The 16,831-nt window shown below is 46.2% G+C and overlaps 1 protein-coding gene across 1 annotated transcript; it reads left to right on the top strand.

Moving 5' to 3' along the window:
• Positions 1-12,356: 12,356 nt before the first annotated feature.
• On the top strand, positions 12,357-13,601 carry LOC119352918 (probable nicotianamine synthase 2). The gene has a single exon (XM_037619512.1). It carries the CDS (start codon positions 12,417-12,419, stop codon positions 13,407-13,409), a length of 993 nt encoding a protein of 330 aa, XP_037475409.1. The 5' UTR covers positions 12,357-12,416; the 3' UTR covers positions 13,410-13,601.
• Positions 13,602-16,831: the final 3,230 nt, after the last annotated feature.

Genomic DNA, 16,831 nt, shown 5'->3' with positions numbered 1-16,831 from the left:
TATTCTCATTGATCAGATCATAGGAATTTGATCTTCTTGTTATGATGATTCTTAACTTCACTGTGAAATCGCTTGAACTTTTCAAACGTTTCAGACTTGTGCTTCATTAAGTAGATATACCTATGTCTACCCAAATCGTCAGTGAAGATGAGAAAATAGCAATATCCACCGCACGCTTTAATTCTCATTGGATCACACGCATCAGCATGCATGATTTCCAACAAGTCACTTGCCTGTTTCATTGTACCTGAAAACGGGGTCTTAGTCATCCCACCCATGAGGCATGGCTCGCATGTGTCAAGTGATTCAAAATCAAGTGACTCCAAACATCCATCGACATGGAGTTTCTTCATGCATCTTACGCCAATATGACCTAAGCGGCAGTGCCACAAGAAAGTGGTACTATCATTATTAACTCTACATCTTTTGGCGTGAACATGTGTATTACCACGACCGAGATTCAATGAACCATTCACATAGGGTGCATGACCATGAAAGGTATAATTCATGTAAACAGAATAACCATTATTCTCTAACTTAAATGAATGACCGTATTGCAATGAACATGATCTAATCATATTCATGCTCTACGTAGACACCTGATAACATTTATCTAGGTTCAATACTAATCCCGAAAGCAGATGGAGCATGCGATGGTGATCTCATCAACTTTGGAAACACTTCCAACACACATCGTCACCTCGCCCTTAGCCAGTCTCCGTTTAGTCCGTAGCTTTTGCTTCAAGTCACCAATAATAGCAACTGAACCGGTATCCAATACCCAGGTGCTACCAGGAGTACTAGTGAGGTACACATTAATGACACGTATAAATTTTGTTGAAGTTGCCAGCCTTCTTATCTACCATGCATTTGGGGTAATCCTGCTACCAGTGACCGTTCCCTTTACAATAGAAGCACTTAGTCTCGGGTTTGGGTTCAACCTTGGGTTCCTTCACTGGAGCGGCAACTGGTTTGCCATCCATGAAGTTTCCCTTCTAGCCCTTGCCCTTCTTGAAACCAATGGTCTTGTTAAACCATCAACACTTGATGCTCCTTCTTGATTTCTACCTTTTGCGGTCTTAAGCACCGCGAACAGCTCCGGGATCAACTCCATCCCTTGCATGTCATAGTTCATCACGAAGATCTAGTAGCTTAGTGATAGTGGCTAGAGAACTCTATCAATCACTATCTTATCTGGAAGTTTAACTCCCACTTGATTTAAGTGATTGTAGCACCCAGATAGTCTGAGCACATGCTCACTAGCTGAGCTATTCTCCTCCATCTTGTTGGCAAAAGAACTTGTCAGAGGTCTCACACCTCTCAACACGGGCATGAGCCTGAAATCCCAATTTCAGCTCTTGGAACATCTCATATGTTTCATGTCGTTCAAAACGTCATTGGAATCCCGATTCTAAGCCGTAAAGTATGGTGCACTAAACTATCAAGTAGTCATCAGGACGTGTCTGTTAGGTGTTCATAACATCCACAGACGACGTTGTAGGGGTTTGCACATCGAGCGGTGCATCAAAGACGTAAGCCTTCTGTGTAGCAGTGAGGACACTCCTCGGACTACGGACCTAGTCCGCATCATTGCTTACAATATCTTTCAACTTGGTCTTTCTCTAGGAACGTATTGAAATAGGGAGCTACAACGTGAGCTATTCATCTACAACATATTTGCATAGACAATTTAGACTATGTTCATGATAATTGAGTTCATCTAATCAAATTATTTAATGAACTCCCACTCAGATAGACATCCCTCTAGTCATCTAAGTGAAACATGATCCGAATCGACTAGGCCGTGTCCGATCATCACGTGAGACGGACTAGTCATCAACGGTGAACATCTCATGTTGATCGTATCTTCTATATGACTCATGTTCGACCTTTCGGTCTTCCGTGTTCCGAGGCCATGTCTGTACATGCTAGGCTCGTCAAGTCAACCTAAGTGTATTGCGTGTGTAAATCTGTCTTACACCCGTTGTATTCGAACCTTAGAATCTATCACACCCGATCATCACGTGGTGCTTCGAAACAACGAACCTTCGCAACGGTGCACAGTTAGGGGGAACACTTTCTTGAAATTATTATGAGGGGTCATCTTATTTAAGCTACCGTCGTTCTAAGCAAATAATATGTAAAACATGATAAACATCACATGCAATCAAATAGTGACATGATATGGCCAATATCATTTTGCTCCTTTTGATCTCCATCTTCAGGGCTCCATGATCATCGTTGTCACCGGCATGACACCATGATCTCCATCATCATGATCTCCATCATCGTGTCTTGTTGAAGTTGTCTCGTCATCTATTACTTCTACTACTATGGCTAACGCTTTAGCAATAAAGTAAAGTAATTACATGACGTTTATGTTGACACGCAGGTCATAAATAAATTAAGACAACTCCTATGGCTCCTGCCGGTTGTCATACTCATCGACATGCAAGTCGTGATTCCTATTACAAGAACATGATCAATCTCATACATCACATATATCATTCATCACATCCTTTTGGCCATATCACATCACAAGGCATATGCTGCAAAAACAAGTTAGACGTCCTCTAATTGTTGTTGCAAGTTTTTACGTGGCTGCTATAGGTTTCTAGCAGGAACGTTTCTTACCTACGCGAAAACCACAACGTGAAATGCCAATTTCTATTTACCCTTCATAAGGACCCTTTTCATCGAATCCGATCCGACTAAAGTGGGAGAGACAGACACCCGCTAGCCACCTTATGCAACTAGTGCATGTCAGTCAGTGGAACCAGTCTCACGTAAGAGTATGTGTAAGGTCGGTCCGGGCCGCTTCATCCCACGATACCGCCGAATCAAGATAAGACTAGTAACGGCAAGTAAATCGACAAAATCGACGCCCACAACTGCTTTGTGTTCTACTCGTGCATAGAAACTACGCATAAACCTGGTTCTGATACCACTGTTGAACGGGGTTGATGGAGTCGTACTCGTCGTGATCCAAATCACCGATGATCCTTGTGCCGAACGGACGGCACCTCCGCGTTCAACACACGTACAGCCCGGTGACGTCTCCTATGCCTTGATCCAGCAAGGGGAGAAGGAGAGGTTGGGGAAGACTCCATCCAGCAGAAGCACGACGGCGTGGTGGTGGAGGAGGAGCGCAGGACTCCAGCAAGGCTTCGCCAAGCACTATGAGAGACGAGGAGGAAGAGGGGTAGGGCTGCGCCAACAGGGGGAGGACTTCATCTATTGGGCTGCCCCTTTGCCTCCACTATATATAGGGGGAGAGGGAGGGCTGCGCCCCCACCTAGGGTTTCCACCCTAGGGGTGGCGGCAGCCCCAATCCCCATCTGGGGTGGCGGCCAAGTGGGGGGGAGAGGGAGGCGCACCAGGCATGGGCCTTAGGGCCCATCTGCCCTTAGGGTTTGCCCCCTCTTCTCTCCAGGCGCATGGGCCTTGGTGGGGAGGCGCCCCAGCCCACCTAGGGGCTGGTCCCTTCCCACTATTGGCCCATGTATGCCTTCGGGGCTGGTGGCCCCACCTGGTGGACCCCCGGACCCCTCCGGTGGTCCTGGTACACTACCGGTGATGCCCGGAACACTTCCGGTGGCCAAAACCATACTCCCTATATATCAATCTTTACCTCCGGACCATTCCGGAACTCCTCGTGACGTCCGGGATCTCATCCGGGACTCCAAACAACATTGGTAACCACGTACATACTTTCCCTATAACCCTAGCATCATCGAACCTTAAGTGTGTAGACCCTACGGGTTCGGGAGTCATGCAGACATGGCCGAGACAACTCTCTGGTCAATAACCAGCAGCGGGATCTGGATACCCATGTTAGCTCCCACATGCTCCATGATGATCTCATCGGATGAACCACAATGTCAAGGACTTAATCAATCCCGTATACAATTCCCTTTGTCCAGCGGTATTGTATTTGCCTGAGATTCGATCATCGGTATCCCGATACCTTGTTCAATCTCGTCACCGGCAAGTCTCTTTACTCGTTCCTTAACACATCATCCCGTGATCAACTCCTTGATCACATTGTGCACATTATGATGACGTCCTACCGAGTGGGCCCAGAGATACATCTCCGTTTACATGGAGTGACAAATCCCAGTCTTGATTCGTGCCAACCCAACAGACACTTTCAGAGATACCTGTAGTGTACCTTTATAGCCACCCAGTTATGTTGTGACGTTTGGCACACCCAAAGCACTCCTACGGTATCCGGGAGTTGCACAATCTTATGGTCTAAGAAAATGATACTTGACATTAGAAAAGCTTTAGCAAACGAACTACACGATCTTGTGCTAGGCTTAGGATTGGGTCTTGTCCATCACATCATTCTCCTAATGATGTGATCCCGTTATCAACGACATCCAATGTCCATGGTCAGGAAACCGTAACCATCTATTGATCAACGAGCTAGTCAACTAGAGGCTTACTAGGGACATGGTGTTGTCTATGTATCCAGACATGTATTTGAGTTTCCTATCAATACAATTCTAGCATGGATAATAAACGATTATCATGAACAAGGAAATATAATAATAACCAATTTATTATTGCCTCTAGGGCATATTTCCAGCAAAGACTTCTTTGATAGTTACTCACCTGTGGCTCGACTGACCACTATTCGAGTTCTACTTTCACTAGCTGCCTCGCATGGTCTTCTCATTCATCAAATGGATGTTAAGACTGCTTTCCTAAATGGAGAGTTGGACGAGGAAATTTATATGGAACAACCAGATGGGTTTGTACTAGATGGTCAGGAAGGGAAAGTGTGCAAGTTGCTGAAGTCTTTGTACGGACTTAAGCAAGCACCCAAACAGTGGCATGAGAAGTTTGGAAGAAATTTAATAGCTGGAGGCTTTGTTGTGAACGAAGCTGACAAATGTGTGTACTATCGCCATGGTGGGGGCGAGGGAGTTATCCTGTGCTTGTATGTTGATGACATACTGATTTTCGGAACAAATCTGAATGTTATTAAGGAGGTCAAGGATTTCCTATCTCGTTATTTTGAGATGAAGGATTTAAGAGTGGCTGATGTCATTCTGAACATCAAGTTATTGAGAGACGATGATGGTGGGATTACATTGCTTCAATCTCACTATGTGCAAAAGATCTTGAGTCACTTTGGCTATAGTGACTGCAAGCCCTCTCCAACACCATATGATGCGAGTGTGTTACTTCGAAAGAATCGAAGAATTGCTAGAGATCAATTAAAATATTCTCAGATTATTGGCTCGCTTATGTACTTAGCAAGTGCTACAAGACCTGACATCTCTTTTGCTGTTAGCAAACTGAGTCGGTTTGTCTCAAAACCAGGAGATGTGCATTGGAAAGCTCTAGAGAGAGTTTTGCGTTATTTGAAAGGCACTGCAAATTATGGAATTCACTACACTGGGCACCCAAAGGTGCTTGAAAGGTATAGTGACTCAAATTGGATCTCAGATGCTGATGATATAAAGGCCACGAGCGGTTATGTATTCACTCATGGAGGTGGCGCTGTTTCTTGGAAGTCTTGCAAGTAGACCATCTTAACGAGGTCAACAATGGAAGCAGAACTCACAGCACTAGATACAGCTACGGTCGAAGCAGATTGGCTTCGCCGGCTCTTGAATGACTTGCCGGTTGTTGAGAAACCTGTACAAGGTATTCTTATGAACTGCGACAATCAAACTGTGATCACGAAAGTGAGCAGCTCAAAGGATAACATGAAGTCATCAAGACACGTTCAGAGAAGGTTAAAGTCTGTCAGAAAAATGAGAAACTCCGGAATTATTGCATTGTATTATATCCAAACGTCTAAAAGTCTGGCAGATCCTTTTACTAAGGGTCTATCACGTAATGTGATAGATAATGCATCGAGGGAGATGGTTATGAGACCCACAATATGAGTTGTTCACAATGGTAACCTATTCTTTGTGATCGGAGATCCCGTGAATTAGATGTGGAAGACAAGCTGTTGGTCAACTGGGAGGAGAGTACCCTTACTGTTAAAATACCACTCCATTAAGATGAAATACTCTCCTAATCTGCATGGCAGGTTGATGTATATCTTAATGTGTTCTAAGTGGCTCTTTGAAGCAGAGATGTTGTCCTGCAGAACATCTTTTTAAGAACGCACATATATGAGTCTGATTTTTAAACGTCGCAATCTATGAGAGTAGGGTTCTCTCTAGTAAACTCATGAAAGGTCTCGGAGTATGACGCATAAGCTCCACCCGCGGGGAAGACCCACGGTAGCCACGTATCGGTCAAGGCTTTATGTGAAGCTAGATTCGCAGAAAACTTGCAGTTCAAGGCCCAGTCCACTGTTCAAGTTGCTTACTAGTATAGCATAGAGTTCTAGGTGGAAGTTCAACTTAACAGTCTCCACTGCAGTACCGGTATATAAAACAGTGTTTTGGAACCAAAGGCAAACTTCTGTGTGCCTCTGGTATCTGGTGGGGGATTGCTGGAATTTAGTCCATTTTGGGCAGCCCAATAACTATTTCAGAAATTCCTAATAAATCCTAGAGGCCCACTTGGCCCATTTGTGCAAGGCAAGGGATACTACTAAAATTTAGTCCCACATTGCTAGTTTAGTGGGAGTTGGACCTCCTTATAAGGGAGGTTCTTTCCCCACTTGTACGAGCATGAGAACAAGAGGGATATCCACGCGCGCTCCTCCTCCGCCGCCCGCCTCGTCACGACGCGCCGCGCCGCGCCGCGGGTTGCGGGAATGAGCCGAGCCGATGTCTAAATTTTTGCCACGCACTACGGGTATACGAAAGGTCACTCGGGAGCTGGAAAGTTTTTGCTGTAGTGGATATTGAATACGAACGCTGCACCCTTCGGCTGCTGTCTGTTTGTTTCATCTCCCGCGTTCCGTTCAGCTCCTGGCGCAGCCTCTCGCCTCCTTCTCTTGCGCCTATAAAAGGGAGGTCGCTCCTCTCAGAGAGACGCACCAGAACTTCTCCTTCCTCTCGCCACCGGTTCCAATCTCTGAGCTGCTGCTGTCTTCCTCATCCCGGCTTGCGGCGTGCACCGCAGGTCGGGACAGTAGGCCTCCGAAACCGCACCTCTTTGAGTCCAGTACGGGAGAAGGGTGATAAGGTTTTTGGGGAGCGCTCTGCGCTACTATTGACTGACTCCTTCGTCACGGACGCTCCGGACTCCGACGACTACTTCCCCGACGATGACTTCTTCCCCGACGTCGACAACCTCCTCGACGACATGGCTGGCGAGGACACCGACCCCAAGTCCAGTGCTGCTGTTGCTGCTGTCCCGTATGTGTTTTTCTTTCTGTTAGATATTCTGCCACAGTTTCTCGTACTAGTACTTGCCCTAAATATGTTAGGTTCTACCTCATATATGCAACTAGTTCTACTGTCTGCTATAGATATGATAGGCTACGGTTCATATATGCAGAAGCTATTTTTCTTCTCTCTATCAGAACGCATGACTTGTTTTATTTCTACTATATTAGTCATGCTTTATCTAGTATTTCTGTTAATAAAATCATTCGGTAAATTGCTCATATTTCCAACAGCTTGGCCAAGCAGGGCAAGTGCAGGATCTTCACGCTTGTCCAGGTCATTGGTGTCATAACTTTTTTTTAAATGGGTGTCATAACTCTGAAAGTGTAGTACGGCGCACTGTTATGTTGTTCAGTTAAGTTCACTCCTGATTCCTGAATGAGTGTATCGCTCCCCAAAGACATTAATAAGATCGAGCGGTGAAGATCGAACTTGGCAAGCCAACAGCTAGGATCATACGACGAGTTTGTTTTTTCCGAAAAGATACACTGCTTATCTTTTTAGGCCTTGTACAATACAAGATGTTTAGAGAGGTGTTATAGGGAAATAAACCAACTTTTTCTTAAGCATCGGTGCTCATTTGCAGGCAATACATTCTTCGTTAAGCATTTCTTCTGTAGAGATAAGCACTGGTGCTTAAAAAGACTACGTTTATTTTACTAAGCACTACTCTTAGCACCTTGCATTGTACGAGGTCTTATAAGCTGAATTTAAATTGAGTCCGTCCCTGAACAAACCAAACATCCGATGAACCGACCCGGGCGACTCAGGAGCACCCCATGTCCCAAACCCTAGGGCGCCGCCTCCTCTTCCCCACCCTCTATGCCGCTGTCCATGGCCATCCGTCGGCCGGTGGCGGCAGCGGGGCCACTCCTGCGCACTCCCCTGTGTCCCTACTCCCTACTAGTCCTCATTACGGCCCTATTCCTGTGTGGTGGTTATCACACGCTAGTCGTTGTGACGTGGCGGCAATGGCAGAGCAACAAAGGTGGAGAGCTTTGAGTGTGGGATGTCAGCGCGGTCCTTGCAACAGTGTACCTCCTTGCTGCGGTGGGCATCGGGCTGTAGCGGCTTGGCTCGCATGACGAAGACCGGCGGGTGCTCTGCATGGATACATATTCGGGCGTTCCGTTTACGGATCTGGCTTGCGGCGCTGGCCTGCAAGTAGTCCTGTTGCTAGACACCATCCTTGTAGTTGTTGAATCGTGCTCTATCGCACTTGCTGCATTGCTCCCCCCGGCACTCAGTTGTGGTTGGGCATTTGGGTGTCGATCCACACTGGTTACGGCCACCCGTGCCCTGTGGACTGCTGTGGCAACCAGAGGATCTTTTTAAGGTTCCTCTCTCTGGATCTGGTGGTTGCAGCTATCGACTTGAACTGAGCTTGCGGGATGCTGCTGGAAGGCCTCTTTGTGAGGTTTCGCAGCTCTCGCTCCGGTTAGTCTACCTTCAGAAGTGAGGTGCAATCTATGGATGGTGGCTTGGCGCCGAGGATATGGTTGTGTGGCGGTGGACGTGGGATTTCTAACTCAAGACATGTAGCTGCTAAGATTGTGGAGAAGTCATGGCGACAACACATGATTGAATTCGGCTTGGTGGTGCTTTTATAGAACCTGATCTCGAGCTGTGGATGAAAACCCTAGGTCTGATTCCAGTCCGTTTTATCTGCCAATAGAGATGTTTTTATGTCGTTACCTTGTTGAAGACATTTCTCGGTTATGCTCGGACTTGTTCTTTAAAGTGAAACTCTAGATTCTGGCCTCTAGTGGTTGAATCCAGTAACAGCGGTGCTCGTGCATCACTCCTTCCTGAAGGTATTTTTGTTGAAGAACCTCATTGTCCTTCTAGTGGCAAGATATGGTTAGTGTGAATATGGTCGTGGTTGTAGTTTGTTGATCATTGCTTTGATCGTTTAGGTTTCCTTTTTCTTTTTCTTGGCTTAGGCATAGATTTGGTCTTGGATGACTTTCCTGTTTGCCGGCGCGTATTTTGTGTGTGCGTGCATTGATATTGGCTATGTGCACCCTCCTGCGCAGAGGCCGGTTGTGCTCATTGTGTTTGTGTCTACTTGATGCTTCATTTTGGGTTAATAAAACCACCCTTTGTTGGGGGAAAAAGGTGTGTGATGCATCACCGCGGCAGCTACACATATGCTTTGAATTCCACAACCCTTGTCACAGCTTGTCATTTCAATAGGATAAATTTCGTATCATTATCTGTCATGAGTTTGAGATCATTTTCGCCATTGGAGGATCTTACGCATGCTCAACTACCGTGTCAACAATGGAGCTAGTTTTTCGTTTTTTTGCGGGAATTGGAGCCAGGCTTCGAAAGAAGTAGTTTATATCAATCACAGAATGCCACATAGTTTTTTATATGAGTTCATTAGTTTCTAGACATCGACCTATGAATTTCTATAAAACTTTTCATTCCTTCATAGTTTGGAGGATTCTAAATACGAGCTCAAGCAAAACTGGAAACATTTTTCTATGAGTAGATATTTATTTGACCATCCTTCCTTTTTATTTTGTTAAGTTTTGGTTAAGTCGCATCCAAACTCTCTATACATTAGTGATGTTAGGAAGATATTTTGACTGCATTTTAGTTTTTTCTTTGAGATGTGCAAGACAAGTTGTGTCTATCTCTTATCCTCTCTCTGTCCAATCAATAAATGTTTTCCTGCAAAACTTATGTAGGGCATCCAAACAATATCTATGTGTACTTTATGTGTTTCCCATTTCCATAGAATACACAAGACGTAACAATTCCTATTTTTTCTCTGTTTCAAAATGGGCCTGTATATTTGTTGTATACATGATTACAACTGCATACCACAGATTTATGTTTGATCATGTTCGCAACACCCAAAAGATATGTTCATTCTCATATCATTATGCACCCAGATTGCCTCCATGCATGTACGTACTTTCTGTAAAACCCCTTTAACTTTTATTTGAACGGTGTAACTATGATAGAGATGAACTACTGTGGTAGGTGGAACATCAATAAGTAATTGTAAAGTCGTAAATTTAAGGCCCTTTCACTTCCTAGCCACTATACATAAATACATAATGAGCACCGATGAAGCAACTAGTATACGAGACAAGATATTTGCCACCGGCTTACTGCTATCCTGCAAGTCAGTACGGTGATCCATTTAGCAACAAGCCAACAAGCAGGCCACTTCGTTGGCCGTGATCGGACATGCGAGGCATTGGGATCATTTCTGTAAGAGTGACCAGCATGAACAGGATTTGGATTCCCACGAGATCAAGCCTCATTGTTCAGTTTCCACTGAGAATTCTGTCCACATGAATGTGAGCACACCCAGTTTTGGTAAATATACTATTACCAACAAATGGGTAGTGCAGGTCTTTTCCCGATCTGCTGCACTCTCTTCAACAATTCAAACAAAAGCTGAAGTCGTGCTCCCTGTAGGCCGATAAGAACAAGAGTCCCATTTTAGATCAAATCTATGCAGTTAGCATTGTTGTTACTATCTCACCTAACTAACTAACTCAGGTACGAGTACGATTGCGATCCGGTTGTTCGGCACACTGACCTCCCTTTTCCTGTACATCATGACTCGTTATATTAAGGAGACCGACCGGCTTCAGTTCCATGCACGGAATCCATCCATTCTCTCGCGATTTTCACACTACTCTTTGCGCAACAAATGTGTTTTTCTCTGGCTCTGGACGCTGTTAACTTCCTCTCAGATAACAAGAAAGTTAACCAAGAAGGTCAAGCACAGGATCTTCACGCCTCTCCAAGTCACTGGTGTCATAACTCTAATTTTTTTGTTGTTGGAATGGGTGTCAAAGCTTTGAATGTTCAGTATCGCTGTCCTGTTCTTAAGTTAAGTTAAGTTCAGAAGGAGCATACTGCTGCGCAAAGACACTAGTAAGATCGAACGGTGGATATTGAATGTGGCGGCATAACAACTAGGATCAGCTAAGAACTTACGGTTTTGTTTTCTTGGAAAGATTCGCTGCTTATATCTTGTTAAATTAGCTCTCAATAACATCTTTCTTTTTTTTGCAAGGAAAACTTTCAATCTATTCATCATGTGTCAAAGTAGTACAAATTAAAGAATACCATAAGTGAAAATACATTCAGTTCCGTGACCACCCAGCGACGACTATATGCACTGGAGCGAGCCGAAGGTGCGCCACCGTCATCGCTTCTCCCTCATCGGAGCCGGGCAAACCGTGTTGTAGTAGAAAGTCATAAAGTCGGTGTGCTAGGCCCCATAGGACCAACGCACCTGGACAACAACCGCCGCTGATGAAGAGATGTGTAGATCAAAAGTATCCAATCTATAGACACATGAACACAGACGAACGAAGATCGAATCCACGTGGATCCATCAAAGACAATAGCCGGCCAAATCCCATGAGATCCGCCGGGTTTAAAATGAGTTCATTCAAACACATGCCTCGTATAAAGGACCAAATTTCTCTTTAAGCAATAAACTAAGTGTTCATCGTAATAAGTGGAACACCAATTAGCTGTTCAGCAAATGAAGACCAAAATAATTGGAGTATAAGTTAAGCGTTTGTCTAATAAAAGATTGTAATAATTGGAGCACCAATTAAGTGTTCATGGAATACAAATTAAGTGTTAATCCGACAAATTTACACCAATTTAATGATTAGCCCTGCAATTATTGAGGTCATCTGTCCTACCTTTCACAGCGTATGCTTACATATTCTTAGTTGTGAGTTGTTTTACATCCACGCTTAATTATGATAAATGTCTCGTAATTAATTTATTAATTTAATTTGGTGTAGACGATGATCATTGTTTCCCTGTTTTGCCCTAAGCTCTTTATTCAGAGCTATCTACAAATAGACATAGAAAACGCTGTCCACTTGAACAACAGAACGCGAACACTGAACAGGTCAGAACAGAGGCATGAAACCAGCCTCACTGGGCAGGGACGCATGAAAACAGCCCTTTTTGCGGCTTCACCAGTCCACTTTAGACAGCAGCTAGCTACATATTTATACCCTGTAGTGCCCGCTCCCCATAGCTCATCAAGCAAACAGCTCAATCAACCACTCTCTACTCCACTCCTGTGCCTGAGGTACCTAGAAGGCAAGAAAAATGGCTGCCCAGAACAAGGAGGTGGATGCCCTGGTCCAGAAGATCACCGGACTCCACGCCGCCATCGCCAAGCTGCCGTCGCTCAGCCCGTCCCCGGACGTCGACGCGCTCTTCACCGAGCTGGTCACCGCGTGCGTTCCCCCGAGCCCCGTGGATGTGACCAAGCTCGGCCCGGAGGCGCAGGAGATGCGGGAGGGCCTCATCCGCCTCTGCTCTGAGGCCGAGGGGAAGCTGGAGGCGCACTACTCCGACATGCTCGCCGCCTTTGACAACCCGCTCGACCACCTCGGCATGTTCCCCTACTACAATAACTACATCAACCTCAGCAAGCTCGAGTACGAGCTCCTGGCGCGCTACGTGCCCGGCGGCATCGCCCCGGCCCGCGTCGCCTTCATCGGCTCTGGCCCACTGCCGTTCAGCTCTTTCGTCCTCGCCGCACGCCACTTGCCCGACACCATGTTCGACAACTACGACCCATGTAGCGCGGCCAATGACCGCGCCAGCAAGCTGTTCCGCGCGGACAAGGACGTGGGCGCCCGCATGTCGTTCCACACGGCCGACGTCGCGGACCTCGCCGGCGAGCTCTCTAAGTACGACGTCGTCTTCCTGGCCGCGCTTGTGGGCATGGCCGCCGAGGACAAGGCCAAGGTGATCGCGCACCTCGGTGCACACATGGCTGACGGGGCGGCCCTCGTTGTACGCAGTGCGCACGGGGCACGCGGGTTCCTGTACCCGATCGTAGACCCCCAGGACATCGCCGGAGGCGGGTTCAAGGTGCTGGCCGTGTGCCACCCCGACGACGACGTGGTGAACTCCGTTATCATCGCACAGAAGTCCAAGGACTTGCATGCCAATGGACTTCACCGTGGGCATGGTGGACAGTGCGCGCATGGCACGGTGCCAGTGGTCAACCCACCGTGCAGGTTTGGTGAAATGGTGACAGACATGGCCCAGAAGAGAGAGGAGTTTGCCAACGCCGAAGTGGTCTTTTGATCGATCGTCCAGAGGGGGTAGTGGTTGTGCATGTGCGATCATCATCCATGCCTCGCTGATTGATCGCTTGCAACTGTACGTGTTATCTTCCCTACTACTACTACTACTTACTACTACTACTACTGCATTTCAAGTCATGTGTTGTTTGTACTCAATAATGTAAGTGTGCTGTTTACACGTGAATTTCTTGTACACCTTTGTACGTGTAAGTGTGGACAATGATGAATTTTAGTTCACAAATAGAGAGTACATACTCGTACGGGAAATTCACATATTGTCAATTAGAGAGGCGATATAAGGAAATTCCTATTTGCCGCTCGTTGCGGCAAGTAGTCGACGCGACACACAGGGGCAAATCTGACAAGCGTTCAGATGGGCCAGCCCGTTCAAACGATTGTGCGAATCTGGTTTTGGGAACCTTCTAGAAGTTCCTGAACCGGTTTTTCTATTTCCTTTTTGTTTCTTTTCTTTTTCTATTTTTTCATTTTAATTTTTCCTATTCTTTTTCTGTTTTCTTTTCTTTTCTTTGCTCTTTCATTTTTTCTTTTTTCATGTTTCTTTTGTTTCAAGATTTCAAATATTTATTCAGAATTTTATAACATATTTTTGTTTTCAAAATTTGCTCTCAGTTTCAGAAAACGTTCAGAGATTTCATAAAATGTTCCCATTGTCAAATTTTCTTCATAATTTCAAAAAATGTTCGTGTTTCAAAAAGTCTTTCGGGAATTTCAAAAAATGTTATTCTTTTAAATTTTGTTCCCAATTTCAAAAAATGTGTAGTAAATTCAAAAAAATGTTCTCATTTTTTTTTCGAAACGGAGGCAAAAGATTTGCCTCATCCATTAATTAAGCAGAAGAGAATTGCCCAGTTAATCAACGGAAAACCGGGCGAAAACCGTCACAAACCGCTGAGCGGCACACCAAGATATCCCACGCACACCTTTACAAGAGTGCCTCGTCAAGCTAGCACACAAGCGTCATCGTCATCACTTCTCCCCAAACAGGCGTCATCGCCATCCCTAATCCCCGAGCAAGCGACTCCGACTTCTCTGTGGACGAACGTCGAACCAACACTCACCGCAGAGGCTGTGTAGGAAAACATGCAGATCCATGCCAGAACTCAACCACCCGCATCGAGGGCTACGCAGCTCCGACTCTGAAGCAAAGATCCAAAGGAGAACTATGCAAGACTGGCGTCGTGGAAGACCACCGAACGGACCACGTGCTGCCTGTCATCGTTGCCACCGGGACCCCGTCGCCGCAGCTCCGACTTCACCGCAACAACCAAACCGAGGTAATCCCACGAACACGCCGAAGAAGAGCCGACTACCACTGCAATGTCTCCGACTTCACTTGCCCTGTCGTCGTTGCCACAGAAGCCTCGATGCCACACCAAAGCATACCACCAACCTCAACACACCAGCTGGTCCCTCTGACCGGATTGAACTCCAAAATCGATGCCCTCGAGAGGGAAACGACGCCAACACGCCGCCAACGACTGACCCTCCGGGTCTGGGGTTTCCCCCGGAGTTGTCCCTCGCAGAGGAAGAGAGAGCATCCTGACGACGCCTTCAAGAAGGTTACGACGTCCACAGACGCCACCGTCACAGGCTCCGGCCATGGCCAGCGACGGGTTTTCACCCAGCCCTCGTGATCCTCCGGTCGACAGCCAAACCGGTAGCCCACCTTCCCTCGCTGCATCTCCACACGTCCTCCACCTTGGCAGCCAAAAACTGCAGCCTCTTCACCACATCAGGAAGAGATACCTCTTCTGCAGGTCGCTGCCTAGAGCCGCCACCAGGCCGGACCTGATGCAGAGAGGCCGACGGAGTCCGCCCCTAGCCGCCAGCCCAAAATGCCCGCCTGTCGCATCCGCACCGCGCCTCGCCGGCGCCCCTGCCAGAGCGCCTGAAACCGCGCCGCCGCCAACGCGCACTGCGCGACCTCGCCACACCTGCGCCGCGAACCGCCGCCCCTTGCCACATCGCACGATCCACGCGGCAGCCTCTGTAGATCTGCGTGCACCACGCTCTGGCGCCTCCGTCGCGGCCTCGAGTGACCACGACGCTCCTGCCGTCGTCAGATCGACGAACCCCTTGACGGCGTCCCTGAATGCCAGATCCCGCGCTGCTTGAGGCCCCCACGAGCCAACCGACGCGTCGCCCCTCCGCTCGGACCACCGGAGCCTCGTCAGCCCGCGCCGGAACTTCGCCAGCCCGCGCCGGAGCCACGCTCGCACGCCCGCGCTGGAGCCACGCTCGCCCGCCCGCCCAAGGCCGCCACACCAGATGCGCCCTTGCGCCTTGTGGAGAGATGCCCCGCCGCCGCCCTCCTTGGAGCCTGACCGGGCTTTGCCGGCGGCCTCCTCAGGCGGCGGCGAGGTGAGGGGCTGAAGGGAGGTGGGAAGGAGGCGGCGGCAGAGGGGATCCCCCGTGCCGCCAGAGAGAGGCGACGCGAGGAGTTCGGGGTTTAATTTGATACGTTCATGTTTTGAAAAACTGTTCAGGAATTTCATAAAGTGTTCCTGTTTTCAAATTTTGTTCACAATTTCAAAAAAAATGTTTGTGTTACAAAGAGACTTTCAGGAATTTCAACAAAATAATATTGTTTTAGTTTTTTTTTCATAATTTCAGAAACTGTTTGTGTTGTAAAAAATGTTCCATAAATTCAAAAAAACGTTCTCGTTTTCCAATATTTGTTACGTTCATGTTTTGAAAAATGTTCAGGAATTTCATAAAATGCTCCCATTTTCCAATTATGTTCACAATTTCAAATAATGTATGTGTTTCAAAAAGTATTTGTGAAATTCCAAAAAACGTTATTGTTCTAAATTTTTATCACAATTTAAAATAATGTTCAGTAAATTGAAAATAATGTTCTCATTTTCAAATAATTTGTTATGTACATGTTTTGAAATTTTTTCAGGAATTTGATAAAATGTCCCGGTTTTCAAATTTTGTTCACAATTTCAAAAAATGTTCATGGTTCAAAAAGTCTTTCAGGAATTTCAGAAAATGTTCTTGTTATAAATTTTGTGCAAAATTTCAGAAAATGTTCATGTTTTCAAAAATGTTCATTAATTTCAAAAAGATGTTCTCGTTTTCAAATTTTTGTTATGTTCATGTTTTAAAAATTTGTTCTCTTTTTCAAAATATGTTCAGGATGTCATTCATAAAATGTTCATGTTTCAGAAAATGTGCAGGATTTCGAAATATGTTCTCATTTCCAAAATTGGCTCCCAATTTCAGAAAAATGTTCACGCTTCAAAAAAAGTTCAAGAATTTCAGAAAATGTTTCTTGTTTTCAAAAATATTCACAACGTCAGAAAAGTTTCAATTTTTCCAAAATTGTTCAAGTTTTAGAAAACTGTTAGGTTTTGTACCAAATGTCCGAGTTTTTTCAAAATTCGGACTAGAAATATT

The sequence above is a fragment of the Triticum dicoccoides genome, chromosome 2A (genome assembly GCF_002162155.2).
Source record: "Triticum dicoccoides isolate Atlit2015 ecotype Zavitan chromosome 2A, WEW_v2.0, whole genome shotgun sequence".
Taxonomy (NCBI): domain Eukaryota; kingdom Viridiplantae; phylum Streptophyta; class Magnoliopsida; order Poales; family Poaceae; genus Triticum; species Triticum dicoccoides.
This window is presented reverse-complemented; position numbering and strand designations above follow the sequence as displayed.